Genomic DNA, 26,206 nt, shown 5'->3' with positions numbered 1-26,206 from the left:
TCAGCCAAGCCAAAGAACAAATCTTCCCAAGGAGGCCCACAGGGCCCATATGTAGTTCTTCTCAGGGGTTTCACATATATTTTCTCCATTAGACACAGCCATCCATTGGGTGTTTGTGTCATTGCCCTCCTTCCTCTCTCTGTGTCTCTGATTTTCTCTCACTGTCCTGGTTTCCATGAGCCCCTGGATCTCCAGGATGTTATCTCTCTGTATTTCTGTGTCTTTGTGTTTTTCCTTTATCTTTGTGTATTTCTGCCTCCATTTCTGTCTCTGTGTGTCTATATATCTCTTTTCCCCTTTCCCAGCCTCCTCTCTTTCTCTCCTCTGCATGCATTGCCTCCATCAAGGTACCCCTCAGATGTTTTTTTTATGACAAACAGCCCCCTTGAAACCAGTCCTCACCACAGCTGGTACTAAAAGCATCTACCTGCTCAGCCATATCTTTAGTCTCTGATTCTTTATTACCACTTCCTTCTCATCTCTACAGTGGAGCTCCTCCCCTAACCAGACATTACTCATCTCCAGCCTCAAGGTCTCCAGCTGAAACTTTGTGCTCAACTTCTTCCTTCTAAATTCCAAAATCTTCATCTCTGGCCCTGGTTCCGGGACAGTGCCTTGTCCTCCTTCCCTGTCTGAGCCCTCTGTCCAGCTCCATAAACATTCCCCATAAACATTCATGACAAGGGTGTGTCCATTATGAACTTTATTCGGTGCAAAGGGTGGAAGTTTAAAGACTCCAAATAGAATGTCCCTGGCCAAGGACACCCACCCTGGCCTAAGGAGCTGCCCAGCCCTCTGCCTCTCCCTCATTCCTACTCCTCCCAAACCAAGTCCTCTGGATGCTTTTGAGGCCTCCTGCCTCATGGCTTGGCTCTTGCCCTGACCTCTACTGGCCACACCCTCTACGCATGGCAGCGTGACAGGATGGCAGAGAAAACGAGTACAGGCTCAGGAATGTGGGAGTCTGGGTTCAACTTCAGATCCAGCTCTACTACTCACTTTTTTGGGTAGTTTGTGTCACCCCCCCCCCCCACCAGATGTCTATTTCTTACTCTTAGGAATTGGAGTCATAAATGCCTACCTGCCACAGTTACGTAAGAATCAAGTAAGAGCATGTATAGAAAGCTCCTGATGCAGAGCTGGAATAAAGATGGTGACCATGTAACATTTATTCCATTCTCTCTTCATTCAGACCCCAGGCCCCTCCTCGTCTTCCAGGCTGACCTGCAGATAATAGGCACAGGGACAACAATACTGATCACTTGCCCCCAGTCTACTCTGATAGGTCAACAGACATGCCATTGGTTGCTGTTTACTTTGAATATCCCCACCCCTCCACCACCATCCTTCCCACTCTCCCCCTCCCTTCTCCATCCATGAAGCCCACTCAGACCCCAAATGTAAGCACCCCCTCGTCTCTGGGTTCACCACCCCCGCCAACAGTGATAATCTGTCTCCACTTTGAGTCTCACTCACTGGGCACTGACAACAAGGTGTAAAGCATAGTTCTGCCCCAAACATTTATTTAGCATCTGCTCTATGCCCTGAATTTGAGAGATCTGGCAATGAAAACAACATAGTCTCCACACTTGAGGTGTTCACAGGATAGTGGGCGGGAGAGCTATACAAATAAATCACGACAATGCAATATGATAAGACTTCAGTAATTGAGGTGTGGGCTGGACATACTGAGAGGAGAGAGCTCTACATTTGCCTGGGGCTGTTACTTCATAGCTTAGCCCTCTACTTTATTTTAAGAACCTCTTGACTCAATTCAGCACTAAGAGCCAATAGTGTTTATGTTGAGAGGTATTGACTACAACCATGGACAAAATAATAGAGGTCTTCAATTTCTGATCTGGGTCACATCTGTATCTCCAGTTTCTGGTTGAGTCTGGGCCACAGAGTAGGTACCTGAGGAATGAGGGGATGCCCACACTCACACCCAGGCCTCCCAACCTAGCAGCATTCTTGGTTGAAACTGAGTAATAATGTGAAGGCCAGAGAAGGGAGACAGAGGAAAAAGAAACAGCCTGGTTGTTTGGCCAAACTTCTCGGGCTCCATTTTGCTTGCTCTGAACCTGCAAGCACTGGCTGGTTACTGCCTGGTATACCTTTCTGCCTTTGCACTCCCTTGTTTCACTCCTGGACCTTGGCTAACCCTCTGTCCATCTGAGCACTCTTCTCCAAGCTGCAGTGTGCCATTTATCCACAGACAGGCCTCTCCCTATATTCTTACCATAACCAAAAGATCAACAAGTATACAAACATAACTCCAGGGCCTTTTTAAGGGAACGCTTTATGAGCTCTAACAGTGGGGCCTGGTTCAAGACCTTATTTGTGTGGCAACAACAGCTGCCTGGACCAGAATCAAGAACAAAGAAAAGATAAATAAAAACTTCCTTCTGTGAAGCCAAAACAGATACCAAGGAATCTATGTACTAACACTCACCCACATGATTCACGAGAACGTTTTGTCAGGACCACACAAAGCCCCCGCTGACTCTTATTTCTTGTCTGGTTTCATATCTCAGAAGGTCAGAACTGGAACTGTCATAATCCCTGCATTCTGTCACACCGTCATTGTGTCCCATGCTTGGACTGCTTTTTATTTATTCGGTTGGTTATAACATTATAAGTATTATAAGTATATAACATTATAAGTATGGATCCATGACATAAAATGAAAGCCAGGATCTTGAGGGGTATCATACAACACCCCTAGAAACCCCTCACAACCACCCTAAACTGCCCAGGGTATCCATCATCCTGAGTCCGGTGTTTATCATTGCTTTACTCCCCTTTGTAATTAGTTGTACCTGTATGTATTTGTGTGTGTGCGCATGCAAAGGCACATGCGTGCATGACTTTTAACTTTGTATAACCTTTGCTGTATATAACTCTTTTCCACTTTATACCATTTTGCTAAGACTCATCCTTTTTGAGGCGTGTTGTATTTTTCCTTCATTTGGACGACTGCACAATGCTGACTTTATTCACCACCTTCCCTGGCGAAAGGAATCTGGTGTGCATGAAAGGCATCTGATGTAGGAGCCATGTTGCTCTCTGTGATGCAATGGCTGCAGAGGACCCAGACGCAAACTTAGTGGTGTTCACAGTAGAAACCGGAATTCTCCAGACAAGGTTAAATCTGCTTTCACACCCCACTAAATAATGCGGATGATGTTGCTGTTTTGGGGAAAAACCCAATCCTGGCAGATATGGAGTGATAGGTGGTCCCACCTCTACAGAGGCAAAGCCTCAACTGTGTTCTTATCCTCTGTCCTAGAGATGCTCCTCCCGAGACTCTATGCAAGACCCAAAATACAACAACAACAACAACAACAAAAGAACTATGTTTTATTTATAAATTAATAAGAAACAATCCAAATGCACTTGAAGTGGGAGTTGTTCAAATGAACTATAGTACTTCCATTTGAGAGAAGGTCTATGCAGCCCTGAACAATTTTCTTTCTGGAATGCTGCTATTCAGTGAGATGCACAAAAATAAAAATATAAAGTTATGTCTTGCTTAAAAGCTAGAAAGAAAAGAAAAAAAGCATAAAAAAATTAATTTGGAAAAAAAATCCTCTTGTTAAAGGTCCAGTTTCGAGACAGTTTAGACCAAGGGTCAGAAAACTACTGTCCACAGTCTAAATCCAGCCAGCCCTGCTTTCGTATGGCCTGCACAATAAGAATGGTTTCCTATTTTGGGGCACCTGGTGGCTCAGTCAGTTGAGCATCCAACCTTGCCTCAGGTCATGATCTCACAGTTTCGGCTCTGTGCTGACAGCTCAGAGCCTGGAGCCTGCTTCAGATTCTGTCTCCCTCTCTCTGACCCTCCCCCACTCATTCTCTCTCTCTCTCTCTCTCTCTCTCTCTGTCAAGAATAAATAAACATTAAAAGGAAAAAAAAAGAATGGTTTCCTATTTTCAAATGGTTGTATAAACATCTATATGTTATAAACATCTATATGATAACTCCAGTTTTGCTCCTCGGTTCATAAATTCTAAAATAATCACCATCTGACCCTTTAGAGAAAAGATCTGCCAACCCCCAGTTTAGGGAGTATGGATAATTGTTTTCCTCCCTTTTTCCTCTTTTGTTCCTAGAGCCAAAATATGTTACTTTTATAATCAGAAAAAAAAAACCTGTTTTATAGCTGTAAATTATATTAGAAAGGTTTCCATTCAAAACAGTTGCATTTTTTTTAGGTTGTCCCTTAGAAGGCTGTGTGTCAGTCACTGAAAATTTCTTTCATCAAAGAGCTCATCTCCCAAGAGAACCAGAAAGGGGAGGCCATGCCACCATCGACACCATGGGTGTTGCATAAGTCAAAACACGCTTACATGTCAAAGAAGCAATCCCCCCCAAAAATAACCATTTTTCCCAATTTGGGAAGCAACAGGGAAAACGTCTGCCTCCCCATCCAGCTGCCCATGCTAATTATTCACTGCACATCCTGGTAAAATTGCTATGGCTCGGTCTGGAAAGAGGGTTACTCTACAAACAAGGGTGGAGGGAACAACCAGTGACAAAGAGAAGAGGCAGAGAAGCATAGAAACCTTAAAACAACACCAGAAGCATCCTCGGCAATCACGAAGTTCAGCTCCGTGGTCCCATCCCATTTCACAGATGGGAAGAATGAGGCATGAAGCTAAAAATGATTTATAGTCATTTTCATCTCAGTGAGACCAAGAGCTGTAAAACACACCAGCTCCAACAATCTCTCTAGTAACTGAATTTCCTCTAAAGTATCCCCAATAAGTGGTTGTTCAGGTCCCGTGTGCACTCATGGGACAGACAGCTCCCACCTTTAGAAACATGTGTGATTAGTCATGGAATAGCATTGATATAGTCATTAGGTTGAGTTGAAATATCCCTCTCAGTATCTTCTGCTCATTGGCCTATTTCAACTCGGCATGCTGCACAGTCCAAATATAATGCACTTGGCAACAAAAGCTGAATTGGAAGGGCGTGTGTGTGTGTGTGTGTGTGTGTGTGTTGTCCTTACCTATCCCACTCAGCATGAGTGTACTGGGCTACAGAAATGTTTCTGTTTGATTATAGGACACTGTTTCAAACCCCACTGAGAATGTTATGTAATATAAGGCATGTGGAGGGTATTATTCAGGTGAACCATATGAAATTATTATTATTGTAGGTCAAAGCTGTCAGATAATGGTGATTTCATATCGCTAAACTTAATGCTTTTCCAAAACCTGGCACCAAAGATTTTAAATTAAGGACCTGTAATCAAGAGGAATCTCCAATATAGAGTAATATGTGAGAGTTGCTCTGTCAGGAAAGATTCTCAAATTAATTTTCCACCCAAGCCTCTGACTGGGACCTCAGACTTATCATCCACTGCCTCCTCATAATTTCACCTTTGCTTGGTTGTCTAAAAGTCACCTTAAATGGTGCACATCTTGATCTGAGCTCTCAAGCTTCCTTTCCTATCTCCACTAATAGCATCTCAATTCCTCCAATGCTCCAACCAAGAACCATGGACCCAGACTTTTCTCTTTCTCTCTCACCCTACATCCAACTGGATGAGAAGTTATGTCCTCTCTACTTCAAAATATTTATGGAACCCATGATTTCTTGTTACCCTCTCTGTCACCACCTTTTCCAATCCACCGTCTTGCTTCGCCTGGATTATTGCAATAGTTTCCAAACTGGTCTCCCTGATTCCACCCTTCCTTTGGGCTATTCTTGACACAGCAGCCAGGAAGATTTTTATGAAATGAAATCCTGCCACTCCTCTGCCCTACATATTCCAGAGCTTCCCCACCACACTGAATGAGAGCCAACTCCTACCCATGCTCAGAGCCCCACATGGCCAGACTCCTTTGATACTGCTCTGACCTCATTGCCCCTGGTCTCCTCCTCACTCACAACTCCAGTCTTCCTGGCCACACGGATGCTCCTGACACACAGCTTTTTCAAGGCCAGGAGCATGGGTTTTTCTCGCCACCCTACATTAAACTGTAACTAAAGTAACTGCCTATCTCCCTTTCTGTTTGTTTGTTTGTTTGTTTGTTTGTTTTTTCCCTAAAGCTCCAAGAGCATCTAATACGCTTAACTCATTTCTTTTATTTACTGGCCATCTCACTCCACTAGAACATAAGCTCCATGACAACAGGGATCGTTCTCTGTTCTTGTTACTGCTTTATTCCCAGTACCAAGAACACTATCTTGCACGTAGCTGGCACTCAAGTGCAATAGCTCATTATTTATCTAAAAGTGATTTACCTTCTGCCTTGGAATCCACTGAGAGAGAATCAAGAAGGAAATGATAAGTAATTTCAGCATCCAAAACAGATGTCTGTATCACCAAACAGGTTTCAGAAGGCAAATGAGTTCGACATTGTTAGCCGTCAGGGAAATGCAAAGTAAAACCACAGTGAGATATCGCCAGACACCTACAAGAATGGCTAAGAGGAGAAATAGTGATAACACCAAATGCTGGAGAGAGAATGCAGAGAAGGATGTTGGTTCTTTCACACATTGCTGGTGGGAAGCAAAATGATACCAACACTCTAGAAAAGAGGGTTCCTTACAAAATGAAACAAGTGCCTACTGTTATGACCCAGCAATTTCACTCTGGGCATTTATACCAGAAATGAAATTAAGCCATGTTCACACAAAAACCTGTATACCAATATTCATATCAGCTTTGTTAATAAATAAGTCAATCATGGAAATAACCCAAAAGTCCTTCAGTGGGTGACTGGCTAAACAAACCATGCTACATTCGTACCATGGAATACCACACAGCCATCAAAAAAATGAACCATTGATCATGCAATGATTTGGATGGACCTCAAGGAAATGGTGCTGAGCGGAAAAAAAAAAAAAAAGCCAATCTCAGAAGTATACAGACCACACAATTCCACTTATATAACATTTGTGAAAGAACATGATTACTGAGTTGGAGGGCAGAGGTTAAAAGAGGAGGGTAGTAGCAGAGGCTATACATTGTAGCATGGGGGATCCTAGAGACGGAGCTTTTCTATGCTTTTACTGTGGTGACTGTCACACACATCTGCAAATATGGCACACTACACAGAAACTAAATAAGTCTACACAAATGAATACATAAAAAACTGGTAAAGTCTGAATATCAATGTCAATGTCAATTTCTTGGTAGTGATGTTATGCTCTCGTTATGCAAGATGTTGCCTTTGGGGAAAACTGAGTCCAGGGCGTGCAGGATCTCTCTGTTTTGTTTCTTGCAACTACGTGTAAATCTACATCTACTACCACCTCAAACAAATGTCCATAGGTCCATAGGTCCATAGGTCCAGGCCCTAACACTCTTATTCTCTTCTTATAGGACATTCCCTGGGCACAAACTCAGAATCCATTGAATCTTACTTTAAACAGAAGTATCACAAGCTTACTTACCAGGTTTTGTAGATAGCCAGGTACATTAAAATGAGGTGGGTCTGCTAGAGTTCGCAAGATCACACAACTGAGGTTTAAAACCCACACCTCCAGATCCCCAGTCTGGTGTTTTTAATCTTCCTCATCTTTTGAGGCCTTTTGATCTTGTGGGTGAGAGTACATACTTCTTCCTGTGAACCCATACATTTAACACTTTTAAGACCCTGGTTTGATTAAGCATACCAAGCTTCTAAAAAAGAAATACAAGAATAAGAACATATTTGTAAACTCTTTCAAGATGATCCAGTATTAAGGGTGATTGTGTGTTCAAAAGTTACAATGGCAAAGATCTAGGTTAGTCTCAAGGTGTCTTACCAGGTTTGTTAAGCCAAGAATAGGTAACCAAGAGACATAAAAATCATCCTTTGCTGGAATTCTTTGGAAATGTGTTAGATGTTTATTTCAATAGATGTCAGTTATGACCATTATTACATTAGGAGCTACAGTCGTAGGGAAAGGATGTGAGTAACTTGGCACCTGCCCTCCTACATCTGATGATTTAATGGGGACAATGGAAAAGTAGTCCGCCATAGTTTACTATGAAATATTCTATGATAAGAGAAGAACAGGAAGCTATAAAAACATAGGTGAGCATCTCACCCAATCTCAGAGGCCACGGATGCAGAAAAGTTTTTAATACAAAATGTGAAATAGGGGAGCATGGTGATACGATAGGACAGGATTGGAGGCTGTCACAGTGGAGGGACTAGCATGTGCAACGGTTCACTAATCCATAATGCGTTTGGGAGAACTGCAGCTTGGGAAAAGAGTAAGAGTTGAGGCTGGACACTGGTGAGGGGTGATGGTGGGCAGGGACCAGATCATGGAACGCCTTTGCAAGTAGCCCACAAGGATCACGATGTGAAATAGCACAAGTAGCAACTGAATGGCGGTGCTAGTCAGGCTAGTTTCCACCACTTGCCACAGGACATCCTTAAGCTTTCCTATTTCTATTACCCATCTTTCTGCAGAGTCCTCTGCTCTTCTCCAACATCATGTTCCCTAAGCTTCAAGGCCTAGTTCTTACACCAGCTCTTTCTCCAGGAAGCTTCCCCAACCCCTAACTGGAAGGATGGCCTTTTTCTGGGCACACTGGGTGTGGGTGTCTGTGTACGTGCACAATACAGCAGCGTGTGCAGTGTAGCGCAATGATTACGACATTCTGGAGCCAGCCTACCTGAGTCGAGATCCTATGCTTCCATTTCCTTATCTGTCAAGTGGTAATCATAACATTACTACGTCAAAAGGTTATCTCAGGATTGAATAATTCCATTGATACCTTTAACTCCCCTAGAACAGTGACAGGCACAAAGGAAATGTTTAATAAATGTTAGCCTTTATTACATGTTGTGGGCCCTCTACACACCCAACTTCGGGCAAGGCCTATCACTTGTGTTCAATCAACTTGGAACTAATCAGAGAAGAGAGATGTCAATGTCCTCTTTATGAGCAGTCACCTTTATGACCTCACACTCTTTGCTTAGACAACTGGTCTACTCAGGCAAGGTATGCACTTTCCTTTCACAGATGGTTGTGTGGTAGAGGCAAGAACCCCAAACAGTGATTTTGAGGAACTAAACCATCATCCTAGCTCCTCTGTCCTAATACCTGGATGACCTAAAGCAAGTGCCTTTCACTTTCCAGAACTTTGGTTTTTCCGGCTGTGCAAGAAAAATGAGCTCCTATGAAGCTCAAAACTGCAGAGGGCTTGGCAGCATTTTGCACAGCAGTGATGCAAACACGATTTCTATTTCCCAGTCTGCAAGCCACACCACACATCTCCCGGGCCTTCACTTTCACTTCCAGAAGCGGCACACTCCCCAGACTGGCATGGCTGGAAGGTCTCCAGCGCTGGGAACAGCTATATTTTAATTCGCCCCGCCCACTGTCTTGATGGATTCTTTTTCTCCTCCTCCAGGGACTTTCCTCACTTCCTTCTGTAAACGAAGGAAGAAGCACATGAGCACACTGTATATAAATATGCTTGGGAAAGCTTTCTTCTTCTTCTTCTTCTTCTTCTTCTTCTTCTTCTTCTTCTTCTTTTTTTTCTTAAACCAGATTTGGTTTCTGTTGTAGGCGGTGCATTCCCTAGCCAGGCGGGGCCCAGTGTGTTGTGGAAGGGGGAGGGGAGAGGCCAGGGGGTGGAGTAGGCAGTGATTAATGCACCCACTGTGAGAGCCTGTCTTCTATTTAATGGGGGGTCTCTCTGCCCAGGGGGAGTCAGAGCTGTCTCCAGGACCAGCGGGAGCATGGCAGAGAATCTGGGGCTGGGCTTCAGGGAAACAGCCAGCGTGGAAATGCTGCCCGAGGAAGGCAGCTGCACCCCCAAGGCCAGAGCCAGGTTAGCAGCCAAGAGCAGAGCACGCTGGGCTCTCACTTGCTGCCTGCTGTCACTCCCCATCCTGGCAGGACTCACCACCTACCTGCTTGTGGGCCAGCTCCGGGCCAGAGGAGACGCCTGTGTGTTCCAGGTAAGCAGTCTCTCCCCTGAGCCCTGAGCCAGGAGCCCACTGACCTGCTGCAGGCACCTGGCAGCCGCTGCAGCTGTGGACAGACTCCTTTGACCCACCAAGCTCCCTGCTTCCCCATGCTAAGGAAACACCATGGGAAGGGCAGAGAGGTCCAATCTGGTGTTTATCCTCAATGATTCCAGGAGATGAATTGTCCTCTTTATGTTTATATGGGAACAACCTCCAATAACATAGTTTTAGATAATTACAATCATAGTGTACTATGACTGTTTGGGAATATTCCTTTTCTTAAAAAAAAAAAAAAAACCCTCCTTAAATTATATAACTAACATATGTCATTGAAGAAAGTTAGAAAACACAGATAAGGAAAAGATGATAATTATCATTACCCATAACCACATCGAAGTGACCACTATTGATATTTTGGGGTATAGAATTCTGTATTTTGTAACAAGATGAGATTATTTTGAGTCTCCAAATATGTTATGATTTTATTTATTGTTAGTAAATTCACAGCAGTATGATGATATAGATGATTGCATTATGTTCCTGTATATGATATGTCTGTGCTATAATCTAACCAACCCCCTTTCCTGGGTTTAGAAATATTCTTTTTCAATGCTCCAGAAAGAACCTCTTGCCTTGTTGTCTATCTCTCACACCTTGCTGGGGGCTCAGGGTAGAGGAGCTTAGTCAAAAATGAATGTAAGATGTAGGGCGAACATTGGTGCCAAGTGGGGTGGGTACAGGTCTCAAGGGGAAACTTACAGCTCTGGACTAGGAACATCAAAAACCTTAAAGACCAAAGAAAATGTCATTCAAATAATACCCTTTTATTAAAAAAAAAAAAATACTCCTGCGAATCTGTCATGACTGATTTCATTTCAGTCAAAGGTATTATATGCCAGAGAAGAAAACAGGCTTTTTAATTGATTTAACTGGAAGTCTGTCTTCTAAGCAATGCTGGCTGGCTTCACAGCAGGAACACCAGGAGAGACCAAGCCATGGCTAATATGTAACTCTCACCACCCCCTCAGAGTCAGCAAACAGATCTTGATTCAGGCAGCAGGGTCCACAGCCACATATCATCATTCAGAAAACATAGAAATACGCAGATAACCTGGAAATGGTGTTCATGTTAGAGAAGAAATTCAAGGCATGGGAAGTCAGGCTGTGACCCCTAAGCCACCTAACCCCCTAAGCTTCCTATGGAGCCAAACCAGAGCATCTCGTCAGTGTTCTGGGATTCTGTCCTTCCTTAGCCAGAAAGAGACAGTTGTCCTGGAATGAGACAGTTGTTCTGGAATGAGGCATTGAGAGACCTCCAAAAACCTGAACTCTCCTGGGATCTGTAAGGAAACAGTGCCTCTGCCTAAAATGATGTCTTGAGATCCCCTATTTCGGCAGATGCCAAAGAACACTTTTGTTGATCTAGAAGACCATCGGGCTCTGGAAGCACCTTGGGGTTAGCAACCGTGGGAAGCCGGTCACCAGCCCTTCGTGGGGGAATGCCACGGTCCACAGGGCTGGTAACTTGCTCCATCAGGAAGAGAGCTTGAGATATGAGCTGTCACTGCACAGGGAAGCCCACAAGAGAAGGCATGAGTGCCTGCCCTATCATAGGTACTCAAGAAAGAAAAGGCTAATATTGCATTCTGTGATGCTTAAACAAATCTCCCTGGAGAGCAGACATGCAGAGACGGTTAGCGCTGTGGTTTGGCCAGGCTATCCAACTTCTTGGTGCGTCAGAAGAAGAGAAAGGGAAACAGGGGTGAGGCTGGGGCACATGTAGCAATCAGAGTCTTGAAAAGAAACACCCGGCCCATTCAAACAAGAGAGTTTAAAGAAGAATGCTTAAAGGGTTTGAAAAGGTTCAAAGAAGAGTCTCGTGGCCGAAATGCAGAAGAGCTGGAAGCATCGTGAGGTTAGCAACAGCGGGAGGCTGGTCATCACCTCTTGGCCTGAAAGAGCAAAGGGAGGGAGCAGTTTTAGGGGGACCCAGGGAGAATGAAAACATAGGAGAGGGCTGGCTGGAGGCGCTGAGGGCTAAGTGGAGCCTGCCTGCTTGCCAGACAGCAGGGAGGGAACAGGAAAAAGGGCAGGAGAACTGGTCACTCTCTGCTCCCTGCTTCTCATCCCACTGGCCAGATTGGAAATCAGGTTCAAAAGAGCCAGGAAGCAAGAGCACCCAGAAGACAGCCTCACAGGACACAGGGCAGGTCCAAGAAGGGCAAGGAGTGGATCCTACTGGGTTAATGGAGAATAACCAGTTCAGAAAACATGGAAAATAGGATTCAGGAGGGAAAACTAGGTCACCAGGGAGAGCTGGAGTGGGCAGAACTATGTCATGGCTCGTAGACATCTGAGTTCGAATTCCAGCTCACCCACCTCTGGCTGGGTAAGAACAGGAATGTGGTTTCGTTTCTTTGAACTTGTTTCCTTTTCTACCAAAAGAGGATTCACATGTCAACCCTCTGGCAGCACTGATAAGATGAGTGCGGGAATGTAGGGAGACCCACACACCGTTACTGTGATTGCCATCCTCACACTACGCCAGACACCCAGCCGCTACTAGCAACTGGTGTAGGAAATAGCAACAAAGCCAGTTACCAAAACTGGTAAAATATACGTATTTTAAACTGGACTCTCCCTTCAGGGGTCATGTAAGGAAAGATTCAAGGTGACAAAATCCTTACCCCAGGTAGGTTTGCAGAGCAGAGATCAAAATCAGATTTGAAAAGATTTATAACCACCTGTAGGGGAAGTGTCCATAAATATGGCATCAGTTGTATACATCCTGGCACCTCCATGCAGGGAATATCTGCAGTGGCCACTGTTTTTTAAAAAAATGAAACATCTCAGGGCACCTGGCTGACTCAGTCGGTTGAGCCTCTGACTCAGGCCATGGTCTCAAGGTTCGTGGGTTCGAGCCCCGTGTCGGGCTCCATATTGACAACCCAAAGCCTGGAGCCTGCTTTGGATTCTGGGTCTCCCTCTCTCTCTGCCCCTCCCGCCCCCCTCAAAAATAAATACACATTAAAAAAAATTAAAAAAAACAAAATGAGACATCTCTAGATGTAAGGATGGAGAATTTCTCCAAGATATATCATTAATTGGGAGGGAAAAAAAGGTACCTAATGGTACATAGAATGGGGGACATTCATTTTCAGGAAATATATATATATATTCATATCTATGAATGTTTTTATAAATGTATAGAACCTCTCAGGAAAAGGACAAGAGATTGGTAGCTCTGCCCACATCTAGCTTGGGGAACTGGGTGGTGGGGCAAGAGAGAAGCATTTTTAAACTTATACCGTTTTTGTACAAAATGTATATGTTACATGTAAAACAAAACCCAGAGAGATAGTAAAATGTTTTAGGGTCGTTAGACTCCTGGAAGATGCCAGGTATCTGGGAAAAACTCAGTTTAAATTCTTGCCTAGATACTTCTTAGCCATGTTACCTAACCTCCCTGGGCCTCAGGCTCTTTATGTGTGACATGGGATACTTAGAAATAAAGTATTTAAGGTGTCTGACAGGAGGTGGGAGATTAGCAATTGGTAGCAATTATTATTATTATGACCAGGGAACTTCCTGTTCATGGAAATTACATCAGACAGGGCAACTTCTCCTCCCGCTCTGGAATCACCAGGCCAGAGAGTGGGTTTTGACCCTGGAGGAACTTTCTTGTTCTCTGACGTTTTGTGAGCTATCTCCCTGCCTCCTCCACCCTGGCCTTGCACCCACAACCCACACTCCAATCCGTTCTTTGTCAGCTGCCCTGGACCACAGCCCGGGCTTTCTTGGGGCCCTTAGTGGCCTCGATTGCCCTCAGGCTGGGTCTGTGAGCCCCCACACTGGCCCACAGGGGCCCTGAGGCCAGGCGTCCATCTTCCCCAGCCACTGCTCTGGCACATACAGGGTCTGTACTCCAGGCATGGCAGAATGTACCATGCTGGCTCAGCCCCAGCCTGGCGCACGGTGGGCACACAGAACAGTGTGAAAAATTGTCAGGGATGTCATTAGCAGCATTGCTTCTTTGGACTGAACCACGGCCCTATCTCTGTCCTTCCCCTCCAGGTCCTCTTCTGGAATCCCCACACGCTCTCCCTACTTTCTTCTTGCTTCCTTACAACCTCCCTTCCACCCCTTTCTGAAAACCCCTGCAAGACTCCTAGCCCTTGTTCCCTGCTCGCCTCTCCCCACCACGCCTGCCCCTGAGACACACCCCAGTCCTGGTCTCCATCCAGACCCACAGGACCCCACAGTGATGCCGACTGAGGCCTCAGAGTTGCACAGGTTTGAGGGAATGCCATGGCTCCACCACATTACATCTGTGACCCTCTAATAACTGATCATGTACCAAACACCATTCTAAGCTTCTTCAAACCTAAGGCTCTGAGAAGAGTAAATGAGATCATGCCTATCGAGCCCTTAGCCTGGGGTCTGGCATGTATCCATGTATGATACATTTGCTATTATTACTAGATGCATCATCTCAGTTAGTCCTTGAAACCGCACAACAAGGAAAGAAAGTGCTACTGTTATCTCCATTTTAGAGACGATGAAACTGAGGCCTAGAAAATCTAAGCCACGTGACCATTGGGATTCAGATTCACCATATACGTTCCTTCTAAGCACTACGCTCTTCTGCCTGTGGTGTAAATGCAGCAAATCATTCACTTCGTGGCATGGTCAGGAGGATTTGACAAGGATTCCCTAAAAAGTACCTGTCACATAGTAAATGCTCAATAAATGCCAATCCCCTCCTTCCTCTGGGGGCTTCTAGCTGTACCTGGCACACAGAAGGCACTCACAAAGGGTTAGCTGGGTAGAGAGAGAGGAAAGGATGCACAAGGTCCCCGGCCTCCCTAAGTCATCCACTCCTTGTCTATAATGTGGGGAGGCAAACACACTTGTTTTATAGCTCTGAAGTGAGAATTCAGCAAGAGGATGTTGGGAAGCTATTGCCTGATGTTCAACAGACACAATGCCCCTGCTCTCTCCACCTTGAGGGTGAGCCTTCTGTCTCACTCGGGCTGCTTCCTCATTGGAAATGAGGGCAGTAATAACAATCCCTTTTCAGTGTTGTCTAGAGAAAACAAACAGATGGTTGAGATAAAAGTGCTTTGGAAATTGCAACACACAGAGCATTCAGTGGCCCTGCCTCTCCTGTGGCCTCAGCAAGTCCTGGAAAACCTGGAAGAGAAGCCCAACTCACGCCCAAGGTCAGGCTGTCGGTGTCAGGCAGAGAGACCACAGGAAAGGAGTGGGAACCAGCCACGGTGCGAACCCAAAATAGACACAGCAGCCCCGGAACTGGTGACTCCAGGATCCATTTGTTGACCTGTTGAAATAAACACACACATCACTCCGTGCCCAGCACTGTGAGCTCCTGTGTCCACACCTGACAGACCACACACTGTCCAGCTGTAACAGGTCATCTCCAAGCCGGGTCTCCTTAATGAGGCCCAGCCACCCATGGCAGTAACAAGCGTGGGTTTTGAAACATGGGGGAAGTACATTCCTTTCCCTCAAGCCCTTTGCGCAGGAAGAGGCAGAAGTCCAGAAGACAGTTGTAGATGGAGGAGAGGAAGCCTCTTCTGCTGGGAGAAGGAGGAGGCCTTCCAGAGGTCCTAAAGGGTCCAAATCTGCCACTGGTCGTAAAGAGACACAAGGCTAGCTTCTGTGTATCACTGAAGCGATAAAACCAAAAGGAAGTTATGCAGAACCAATAAGATGTACCACAAACTTTAACTGAGCCCAAAGAAAGAAGGAAGATGAATTGGATATCCACTTTATGTGTGTGGTCTTTCTTAGGCATCATGATGCTTCTGGGAGGAAAGAATTATTGCCTGCCTTCATGGATGGGGACACTGGGTCTCACTGAGGTTAGGTGACATACCAAAATCAGACCGCTAGGAAACACTAGAGCTGAGATTTCCACATTTGCTTGGCTGCACACACCACATTCTTAGCTGTGAGCCACTCTAATGTTGTGTGTAAAGCCCTGACCAGTGTGCCTTGGAGGATAATGAATTGAAATAGCCTTGGAATAAAACACTCTCCAGGTTGGATTTATTCCCGTGCAAGTACAGAGAGAAACAAAAGCAAAAGACAAGGAGACAACTGTCTGTATATTTCTCCTAGAAGTCCTGGGAGGATGCTATGGGTCATAGAACGTTTATGTGTTTTTGCAATTGAGGCATTTATGACGGCAAGCAATGGATATCTCTTCCTGTTTATGAGTATACAAGACAGTCAGTATGGGACACAGGAGAAAGGCTAAATGGGTCATTAGTTAAAACACACTCAAGGGATTTTTCTGGGGAAATACCAGTAAGAGAGTCTCGAAGACCATCTATCTTCAGGTTTGATTGTCCATGGTGTATACTCAGCTAATGTTTAGGGGGCTCCTGATACATGCCAGGGTCTGCACTTGGTCTACAAGTTCAGATCCCAGACCCTCCATTTACTCTTTGACGTTTGGCTTCCAAAGGCTATAAAAAGGTAATGCCGGGACACCTGGGTGGCTCAGTCAGTTGAGTGTCTGACTTTGGCTCAGGTCATGATCTCACGGTCCGTGAGTTCAAGCCCCGCGTCAGGGTCTGTGGTGACAGCTCAGAGCCTGGAGCCTACTTCAGATTCTGTGTCTCCCTCTCTCTCTGACCCTCCCCCGTTCATGCTCTGTCTCTCTCTGTCTCAAAAATAAAAATAAACGTTAAAAAAATTTTTAAAAAAATGATAATGCCCTGGGGTGCCTGGGTGGCTCAGTCGGTTGAGCATCCAACTTCAGCCCAGGTCATGATCTTACAGTTTGTGAGTTCGAGCTCTGCATTGGGCTCTGCACTGACAGCTCAGAGCCTGGAGCCTGCTTCAGATTCTGTGTCTCCCTCTCTCTCTGCCCCTCCCCTACTCGCACTCTATCTCTCCCTCAAAAATAAATAAACATTTTTTTAAAAATCTTTTAAGAAAGGTAATGCCCTTCTTTGAGAATAACTGGAGCGGTAGACAAGAAACACACATAAACACCAATACAGGACCTCACACCCCAGACCACCCAACTAGATAGTAGTCTTCCTCCATCCTTCTTTCTTCCCTGGTTGGAGTATTAGAGTAATTCCAAATATGCTTATAGCAATAGGTCATGGTTATTTTGTGTCAGGTATTCAGCATACAAAGAAAAAAAAGTGAGAGAAAGAAAATCAAATGAGGAGGAAAATCCCCTGACCTATAGGAACTAAGGGGTTAAAAGTGCCAGCTTGCTTTGCTTGGGCTCATAAATGCTGGTGGCCACAGGAGCCCCACATTCCACTAATACGAATCCCCATGGGCAGACACATTTGCCTTTTCTGCCTCTGACTCCTGGCCAAAACTCACAACCATCAACAAACATTTCTGGAGCCATGACTATGCTGCCAGCAGAGCCTGGGATGAAAACCTTTGCAGGCTCCAGTACTAAAAGATGATGGCCATCCAACTCTTGAATTGTTTTTTATTTAAACAAAAACTCAAAACGTGGCATGTGTTCTAAAATAAAAAAGGTCTCTTTCTTAGTTTTTTGGATTGCAAAACTCAGGCTAAAGTCACTGAAGCTAAACCTTGCTTCATCTCTTGGCTCTATTTTCTTCCTATCTTTCTGACATCTGAGCAACAGCATATTTTGCCCTTTGGATAATCCAGCGGAAGTGCCAGGCACTGTCTGAGGCACCAGGAATCTGGTGGTAAGCGAGAGACAGATGGAGCGAGTCATTGCCCACAGGCAGCTTGAATTGCACTAGAGAGCAAAAAGCAATTAGCACACAAATAACAATATCACTTCAGGGAGTGATAAATGCTTAGGAAGAGAAAGCAATAGGGTCTTGGTTCTCAGCCAGTGGTGTGAGAAGGCATTTATGAGAGAATAAATCACATTTCCCAGGGATGCTCTTGGACTCTGTGACTATTCAGATTTGGAAGATAATGCTGCACCCCTCAGGAGCTAATGTCTCCTTGGTGCCCCAGAGTAACCCAGAAGCAATGGAGATGAATCGGGCCGGAGGACACTTGGGAATTGTATTGGCCTGGTGTTGTCAGCTGCCATCCTGAGATCTGGCATGGAACCAGCTCAGATGCACAAACCTTTTCCCAAATAAGCTACTAGTTCTTTGTCTCAAATCTTCTCTTCATTCATTCCTGCTTCCCATCACAAAAAGCTTTCTCCCATGATAGAGTCACTCTTAAGAGAAGCAGCAACGGAAGGCTTTAGGTGCTGTTCTGGGAAAGAGAGTCCCAGCTGATGTTCTTGGGGACTCTTGGACTGTTGAGGTCTTCAACATCTGCCAACCAGCACTGTCACAGGCTCCAGATGTATAGCGGATTCCAGGCCACTGAAACCCATACACGTCCAACCATATATGAGAATAAACATGTGCCTAGGTTATAGAAATCCAGCAGAGCCCATAAGGAAATGTGTTCACATCACAGATACAGACTAATGGCAGCGAGACTCTGAGCCAAAAGGAATGTTCCAATCTCTTGGCGGAGTGTCTGCTTAGACAAAAATAGGCAGATGTTCAAGGAGATTTCTCAGCAGAGAACTAAATGAAGCAGAAGACCAGCCAGAGCAGTATCATTTTGTACACAAGAGGATGCGACCGCACTCTCCCCAGTTCTCTTTGATTTTACCTTCAGTTTTCTGCCTCGTCAGAGACGGATTCTTTACCAGCTCTGACAACAGCAAATAAGGAAACAGGCTACAGAATGAGCTCCTTTCTAGGCTGCTTCTCTGCTCCCCCTCCCTAGCCCATCGAAGTTATTATGTTGGACAAGTAGTCACATCAATTGGGTTTAGGTCTTCCAAAGCCACTCTACTCACACCCTTATGCTAAATGTATATAATGGGTTCATTTGGCAGCAAAAATCCTTGTAGTTTCCCAGCTGCTCCCATGCTCTGCTGGGCCTCCTTACTCTCCCACAAGCTGTTGGCCTCTTCTGGAATAGCCATTACTTTTTATCACCTGGCTAATACCTGTGGGACCTGTAAGACTCATTTCAGAGGTAATTTCCCCTGATTCCCCCGCTCCTGGGCCAGGTTCCTGTTTTCTGAACTCTGTGCTTCCCCTATTCTCACAGTGCACAGAACTGCTGGTACTTATCCATCCACCTCACCAGAGAGGGAGCTTGTCCGGAAGTGGGAAGGTACAATTGCCTGGGGCTAGGGATTCTGGAATTGATTGGCCTGGTTTAAAATCCTATGTCTCCACTTTCCAGGTGTGGGACATTGAGCAAGTTACTTAAGCCCCATTTTCAAATAAGGACATGAATAACATCTACCTTAGGAGACTTTGCAAAACGGAAGGAGATAATGTGTGTGAAGGGCTAAGCATAGGTCAGTGCCACTAGTCACTCAACAGATGGTGGCTACACTTACTGCATTTCTCAGGCCCTTTGAGTCATTCACTGTGGTTGCCTCTCATGGCTGGAGCACAGAGGACTTGGAGAGGAGTAAAGAGCAGGTAACAAGAATGGGGTGGTCAACTGGAACCTTGAATGCCAAGATAAGTATTTGCGCCTATGTCTTAAAAACCATGGGGAGCCACTGAAGATGTATGAACAGAATTGTGTCCCAATACAGTGATGCTTTAGAAAGAGCACTCTGAGAGCAAGCAAGGAGGTGATTTCAAGAAGAGGAGAACCAAGATGCAAAAGGACCAGCTAAGAGGCTCACAGGAGAATCCAGGAGAACAGCTAAGGCCTGGAGGGGAGGCATAAATGAGAAAAGCTTCAAAATAGAAGTGGCAGCTTGGGTTTACAGAAGAAGAAAGCAGTGAGTTTCAAGTCTGGTAATAGGGGAAGTAGTCATGGTGCCATTAACAGAATTAGGAAGCAGACAATGGAGAAACAATAGATTCAGTCATTCACAGACAGGATCTCTGTCCTCAAGAAGCCTTCCAGGGGACGTTAGATAGTATGGCTTAGGAATAAAAACAGCCTTGCCGTCTGGGCTCTAATGAGGTCACTGTTATCACAGACTTGCCCAAAGACCTGTTCAGCAATGACACAGCTACACCCACATGACCACACACACGTGTGCAAATAGTACCATGCCACGGACACATGTAGACACACAAAACACATCTGTTCCTACCCTCCCCCACTGCTTGGAGCTGTCTTCTGTTACACCCACATGGACGCACAATTCTTCATTCACAAGTACAGTCTCACACACGCACAGATTCTAAGACATAAAACTGGTTACATGAAGCTCTCTGTGGGGACTATGTAGCTACAAAAACCCAATCAGAAGACTCTGAGGTAAGTCAATACCATATCAGAAAAGGTTTTCTGGAAACTAAAATGTAAGGACTAAGCCAAGGACTTAGTTTGTTTTGCTCCTGAGCTTTACGTTCACACACATGAGTGAGTGGTGATTCCTTCATTTTCCATGCATTCTTTGCCCTGACTCCTGCATTTTCTGTTTTGATCCTCATCTCAAACCTGGGAGTTATCTGAGGCTAGGGATGTTATTATTCCCATTTTACAAATGAGGACACCAGAGCTCAGAGAGGAAAGATCATATTGTTTGAGATCATATTGTTAATCAGTGTTGACAGCAGGATTCAAATTCGGGTCTGTCTGCCTCCAAAGCAGTTACTCTTTCACTCCCATGTGGTATCTGAAATGGCTGGCAAACTATGATTGCAAGGATGCAAATTTCCTCATGTATTCCATGGAAAAGGGGGGCTGATGGGAAGGATAATAGAGCCCTTATTTCTTTTTCTAGATCATTTTTAAAATTAGTTCCAATTTGGGGGGCTCCTGTGTGGTTCAGTTGGTTAAGCGTCCAATGCTTGATTTCAGCTCAGGTCATGATCTCACAGTTCATGATTTCAAGCCCCATATCGGCCTTGCTTGACAGTCAGGAGCCTGCTTGGGATTCTCCTTCTCTCCCTCTCTCTCTACCTTTAGCCCACTCATTCTCTCTCTCTCTTTCTCTCTCTGTCTCAAAATAAAAGAAATAAGCTTTAAAAATTTTAAAAATAGTTCTAGTTTTTAAATCGTGGTGGAAAAAGAAAAGAAAACAAGTGCCACCATTTGTTCAAATGATATAAGCCAAGACAGATGTCACAGTGTCCTAGAATAGAACAGGGAAAGCTCTCAGGACATAACTTCAAAGTTGAGCTTCCAACACAAGCGTAGGAGAAAGAAGGTCCTCAGACTGCTAGAGGAGGAAAGGGGGGTGTTGGGCACAAGATTCCCCTCAATCAAGTATTCTCGTTGCTACATCCCTTATTCCAGAGTGCCCAGGCTAGGTGGCAGCAGCATCTCAACCAGGCCCTTGCTATGGGCAGCTGTGGGGTTGGGAGACAAAAGGATTACAGGTGGTCTGAATCATATCTTTCTTTCCCAATAGACTCCAAAAGGGCGAGAGTTTGGACCTTCACATCAGCGAGCTTGTAAGTGTGTTCATATCTGATGCCTTTTCTTGTGGGGAACGGGGCATTATCTAGTAGTTTTGGTATGTAGGAGGTTCAGAGGGATGCAAACCTAGAGGAGAAGTGAGGTTCCTCCCCGGTCATTAAAAAGACAAAATGGTGCTGGGGCCAAGTCCATGGCCTTTGGAGTTGATGGCCTCTGCCTCAGTTTACTCATCTGTAAGAATGGTTAAAATGGTAGCTACCTTGTTGGGTTGGTGTGGATTAAATCAGTAAATTCTTATAAAAGCATTAGAACAATGTCCCACCTGCTCCCTATCCCATTTGTTAGGCCATCGATCAATGGATATGGTTAAAGGGACCTTGCATAAGGTCAGCTTGCTCCCCCTAAAGCAGTAGCAGGGAGGGAAGGGCAATGTGAGTTTACTGAACATAGACCATGTGTTAGGAATCATGCTGAGCACTCTCCATTTGTGATAGGAATTGATGAGCCCATCTTAGAAGTGAGAGAAACAGAGTGTTGGACAGGTTAGAAAATTGCCCAAAGTTATGAGCCAAGCTTCATTTGTGTTCGAGACTCTTTGTCCTGAGGCCTCTCTGTCCCTGGAGAAACAAAAACAATCTACAGTGGGCCAAGCTGAGGGAGAGGAATTTTTCTCTCTGGTGGCAGGCACCATGCAACTCCAAAATACTGTCTTCCCTCCAGCCACCCTCTGACAAAGCATCTTTCTCCTTTCCTTACAGATACATCTCCCGGAGCTGGTGGGGATAAGCCAAGGGCACACCTGACAGGTATTTTTCTCCCTGGTGTGTTTTCCAGGAGACCATGCATGGAACATGGGCCCAAGATTTCTTTCAAAGAATTTTCCAAAAGTCATTCTAGGAGCTTCAAACCCAAAACCACACACCTTGGTAACAGACCTCTCTCAGTTGAGGGGTGTCAGATGTCTTCCTCCCTTAAGAGGTCCAAAGGCCCATGACCCTTGGGCATTTTCTTCCAGATTCTATCAGCCCTCTTCCCTTCTGTTCTGTCTCTCTCTTTCATTCACATCCTCAGTCATTCAGAAATGGCTTCCTTCAGAGATTCACCTAATTTTGAATCTGGTCGAAGATGAAAGATCCCCTGAGTTGTTCAACTTATCAAGTCCATCTGTACCCTATTCAGGATGAAGTGATTGGACATTTACATTCAAGGTAGACATTTCCAAAGAATTTTTGTTGATGTAAAGAGATTAAGAGCATCCTCATGATATGGCCAATATCAGTTTCCCAAGCCTAGTGTCGAAATTGCTGGCATCTGATGCCTGCCGTTGCATATACCTCAAAGACTCCAGAGAAAAGAGCAAGACCATGCACAAATATGTGTTAAAACCCCATTGAAAAATTAGAGAGTTAAAAGCAAACGTACTCTCCTGACCTATAAGAAAATTTGCAACCCACAGGGGGATATCCCTGTGGCCCAAGACATGTATCTTACTGTTTGACCAAGAGGAAAGTGTTTGTGGTGTGTTCTGAGTGAGGGGTAGGACCAGAGAAATACCAAGTCACCAATTACTTACCACTTGCCTTTAAGAATGGGACAGATTGAACAAACTGAGCAGGATTTTCCTAAGAGCAGAGTGTGGACATATCTCCCCTCTTCCTACTGAATGGGGGACCTGGGATGGGGGGGGAGAGGTAACTAGGTTCTGCTGAGCTCCTAATGTGTACCAGGCACTGTGGTAGGCATTTTACATCCATGATCTCATTTAATCTTCATTTCAGCCCAATGAGGGGGGACACTGAGGCTCTGACAAGTAAAGTCACTTGTCCCAAGTCACATGCATGACTAGGAAGAGCTGAGATTCGAGTTTGACTCTTAGACCTGCACTGTCTCCATCACAACGTACTTCCTCCCCTAGCTCCCATTTGCTGCAAAGTTGACATAGCTAATTGCATACCACTTTAACAAAACTTGCTTTGTCTACAGACTAAACGATTTTTGTCTCTGCATCGCCTGAGAGGATTTTTTTAATCTGTTGCATCATCCACATTGGGAATGGAGATGATCAGGAGCAAGTAATAAAAATGCCTTTCACAGAGTTTGCACAGAAGTAACAGCTCTCCAGGGGCCATTTAGTGCAGGGGCCAGAGAGATCACATGTGTCCTGAACATGTGTCACTGTGCAAAATAAACCATAGGCCAGTCAGCATCAGAAAAAGGGATTTAGAAAAATCCAGGAACCAAGTTTCTAGTCAGCCACCAGGTGTGAAGGTTGCTAATTATTTCCTTAATCATAACCTATCCCTAAGCTGTGGCAGATAGCGCATATTGGTGATTGCCAAGGACTTCCAAAGAAGTAATAGGAAATTAAACTCTGTCTTTATTTTCCTAAAAAGTATTCATTTTACTGCAGATTATTTTTATTTGAAATCAATGACTTTGTCCTAACTCACTTTTTTCCTGCTCTACCCATACTTCATAAAAGCATTCATTTATATGTCCAAGTATATCATGTATACTTGTAAATAATGCAAACATAAGACCATGCAAAAATACATAAGATAGAATAAACTTATTTTTTAATCTGCCAAAATGGAAGATACTAATTTATTTGAGGAAAGAAAATAAGTAACTGTTGAGTACTTGCCATATCCAGCCATCAGGAGAAAAACGTCCATGTCTCTTTTGTTCACTTGATCTTCCAAACATGGCAATGAAGGGGCTTTATCTCCAGTTCACAGACAGGAAGTCAAGACTCAGAGAGAAGGGACCTACATCACTGATGAATAACTTCACATGCCATAGAGCCAGAACTGGAACTGACCTCCGTGGCCCAAAGTCCCAGCCCCTTCCACTCCACCAGTCGATTATGCCGGCTTATAGTTTGGCCTTGTTGGTGTCAGAGAAGCATTTCCAAATGTCCTGGATCTCTCCTTCCAATATGTGCCCTGCATGTTGATTTTTTACTAAACACTGCCTGTGTTTCATGTAACCTTGGACCATGTCATTGCAGGGGAGCTATACGGAACATCTGACTCTCTGAAATACCCTCTCTGTCGGACAGTATGTCTGAAACAAAAGGCTAATCAATGCGAAAGCAGTTTAGAGCATATTGCTAAAAACTAGGTATTTTATACACACTGTTCTTTTTTATCCTTTCCATGGGTGTTTTTTGTCCTTTTTTTTTTTCTTTTTCTTTTTTCTTTTTTTTCTTTTTAAGGAAAGAGATGTCAAGTGAAAAACCAATCCTTAGTAAGGGGAGAGTTTGTGCCAAAAGATATTGCAGGATGGGAGAAGGGAGAAGGAAAATCAGTTGCAATAGGGAGAATGCTCTGCCCATAAGGCCTGTAAGTGTCTCAGGGGTTAAGCTAAAAGGGGTTTTCTTTTACAGAAAGGAGTAAACAAAGGTAGAACCAACCAGGTGTAAGGAAGTGGGATGAAGGTTGGCATGTGTCATGTTTTACCCTGAGGGCAGCCTATTCTCAGGAGAGACTGTATGCTGGCCCAGGCTGAGTGCAGGGCCAAAGCTCAGGGGCCTGGAGGAAGGAGAGAAGCTTAACCAAAGTTTGGTTAACAAGCAGTATATTCCAATGGATCAGTGGGGACAAAACAGTTCAGCTAATCATTTGTGAGGCAGAGAGTGAGGATTTGGAGGATCTGGAGTCTGGTCTTATCAGAGATACGTAAGGGGGACAACCCACCAGTTTTATCTAAGCCATCTGGAGAAGTGGTTCTTTGCAAGGAGGCTGTTTTCCAAAACACAAAGAGTGAGATTTCTTAACCTTCACTGTTTTCCAGGATCGCAGGGCTCAGGTAAAATTCTACATTATCAGGAAAGAAAATTTGGGTGCAGAGAGGCAAAGTAATGTGTCCCTAAGATGCTCCTCTCTGAACTAAAGTATGTCCACTTACATCTCCACCACTCATTCCTCCTCAAGGAGCTTGTTAGTCATTGGTTTTATTCAATCACTACACTCTGTAAATAATAGGAGGCTCTTTTTGGCAAAGTCCACAAGTTCTGACACAAGCAAATTAAACCTCTTTTGTCTCTGCAGTTGTGAGACAAACTCCCACACAGCCCTTGAAAAATCAGTTCCCGGCTCTGCATTGGGAACATGAACTTGGCTTGGCCTTCATCAAGAACCGGATGAACTATACAAATAAATTCCTGGTGATCCCAGAGTCTGGAGACTACTTTGTTTACTCCCAGGTCACATTCCGAGGGACCACATCTGAGTGTGGTGAAATCCGTCAAGGGAGCCGACTGAACAAGCCAGACTCCATCATCGTAGTAATCACCAAGGTAACAGACAGCTACCCAGAGCCGACCCAGCTCCTAATGGGGACCAAGTCAGTGTGTGAAGTAGGCAGCAACTGGTTCCAGCCCATCTACCTCGGGGCCATGTTCTCCCTACAGGAAGGGGACAAGCTGATGGTGAACGTCAGTGACATCTCTTTGGTGGATTACACAAAAGAAGATAAAACTTTCTTTGGAGCCTTCTTACTATAGGGGCAAGGTGGACATCCTTGGGTGAAGGTCCTCTGCCTCCTAGTTCCTAATTTTCCTCCCTTATATGTAATTATAACAAGGGGTTTTTTGGAGCATTCCACAGAAACAGTGGTTTAGCTATGAAATCTGAAGCCCGAAATTTCATACTTTATATGCCTAACTGATGAAAATCTTAACCAGAAAAAGGCAGAATAGAACAGACATGTGATCTTGGTTACTTGGAAAAGTGGTGAGTTTCTAAACATTGGAACACCAATCACCAAATGAATGGAGATCTACTCAGAACATTTCCACTCCTTCATACTACACGTTTGTCCCCAGTGGGTCCGATGATTGTGCAATATGATTATGAAATATTTGCTTCAATTCAGT

At 44.7% G+C, this 26,206-nt stretch overlaps 1 protein-coding gene across 1 annotated transcript; it reads left to right on the top strand.

Annotated features, from left to right (window-relative positions):
- The first annotated feature begins 9,634 nt into the window (after positions 1-9,634).
- On the top strand, positions 9,635-25,894 carry TNFSF15 (TNF superfamily member 15). The gene is made up of 4 exons (XM_030294238.1): positions 9,635-9,921; positions 21,320-21,362; positions 22,086-22,133; positions 25,380-25,894. The coding sequence occupies exons 1-4, from the start codon at positions 9,700-9,702 to the stop codon at positions 25,832-25,834; spliced, it is 768 nt and encodes a 255-aa protein (XP_030150098.1). The 5' UTR covers positions 9,635-9,699; the 3' UTR covers positions 25,835-25,894.
- Positions 25,895-26,206: the final 312 nt, after the last annotated feature.

Source organism: Lynx canadensis, chromosome D4 (genome assembly GCF_007474595.2).
Source record: "Lynx canadensis isolate LIC74 chromosome D4, mLynCan4.pri.v2, whole genome shotgun sequence".
Lineage (NCBI taxonomy): Eukaryota > Metazoa > Chordata > Mammalia > Carnivora > Felidae > Lynx > Lynx canadensis.
The sequence above is the reverse complement of the archived record's forward strand: the minus strand, read 5'-3'. Positions and strand labels throughout refer to the sequence as shown.

What these genes read in the sequence shown, in the direction of transcription:
- TNFSF15 (XM_030294238.1), top strand. Translation starts at nt 9,700, where the DNA reads ATGGCAGAGAATCTGGGGCTGGGCTTCAGGGAAACAGCCAGCGTGGAA. An exon ending in ACCTTCACATCAGCGAGCTT is followed by an intron (nt 21,363 to 22,085) that starts GTAAGTGTGTTC and finishes CTTTCCTTACAG; the next exon opens with ATACATCTCCCGGAGCTGGT. An exon ending in GCCAAGGGCACACCTGACAG is followed by an intron (nt 22,134 to 25,379) that starts GTATTTTTCTCC and finishes TTGTCTCTGCAG; the next exon opens with TTGTGAGACAAACTCCCACA.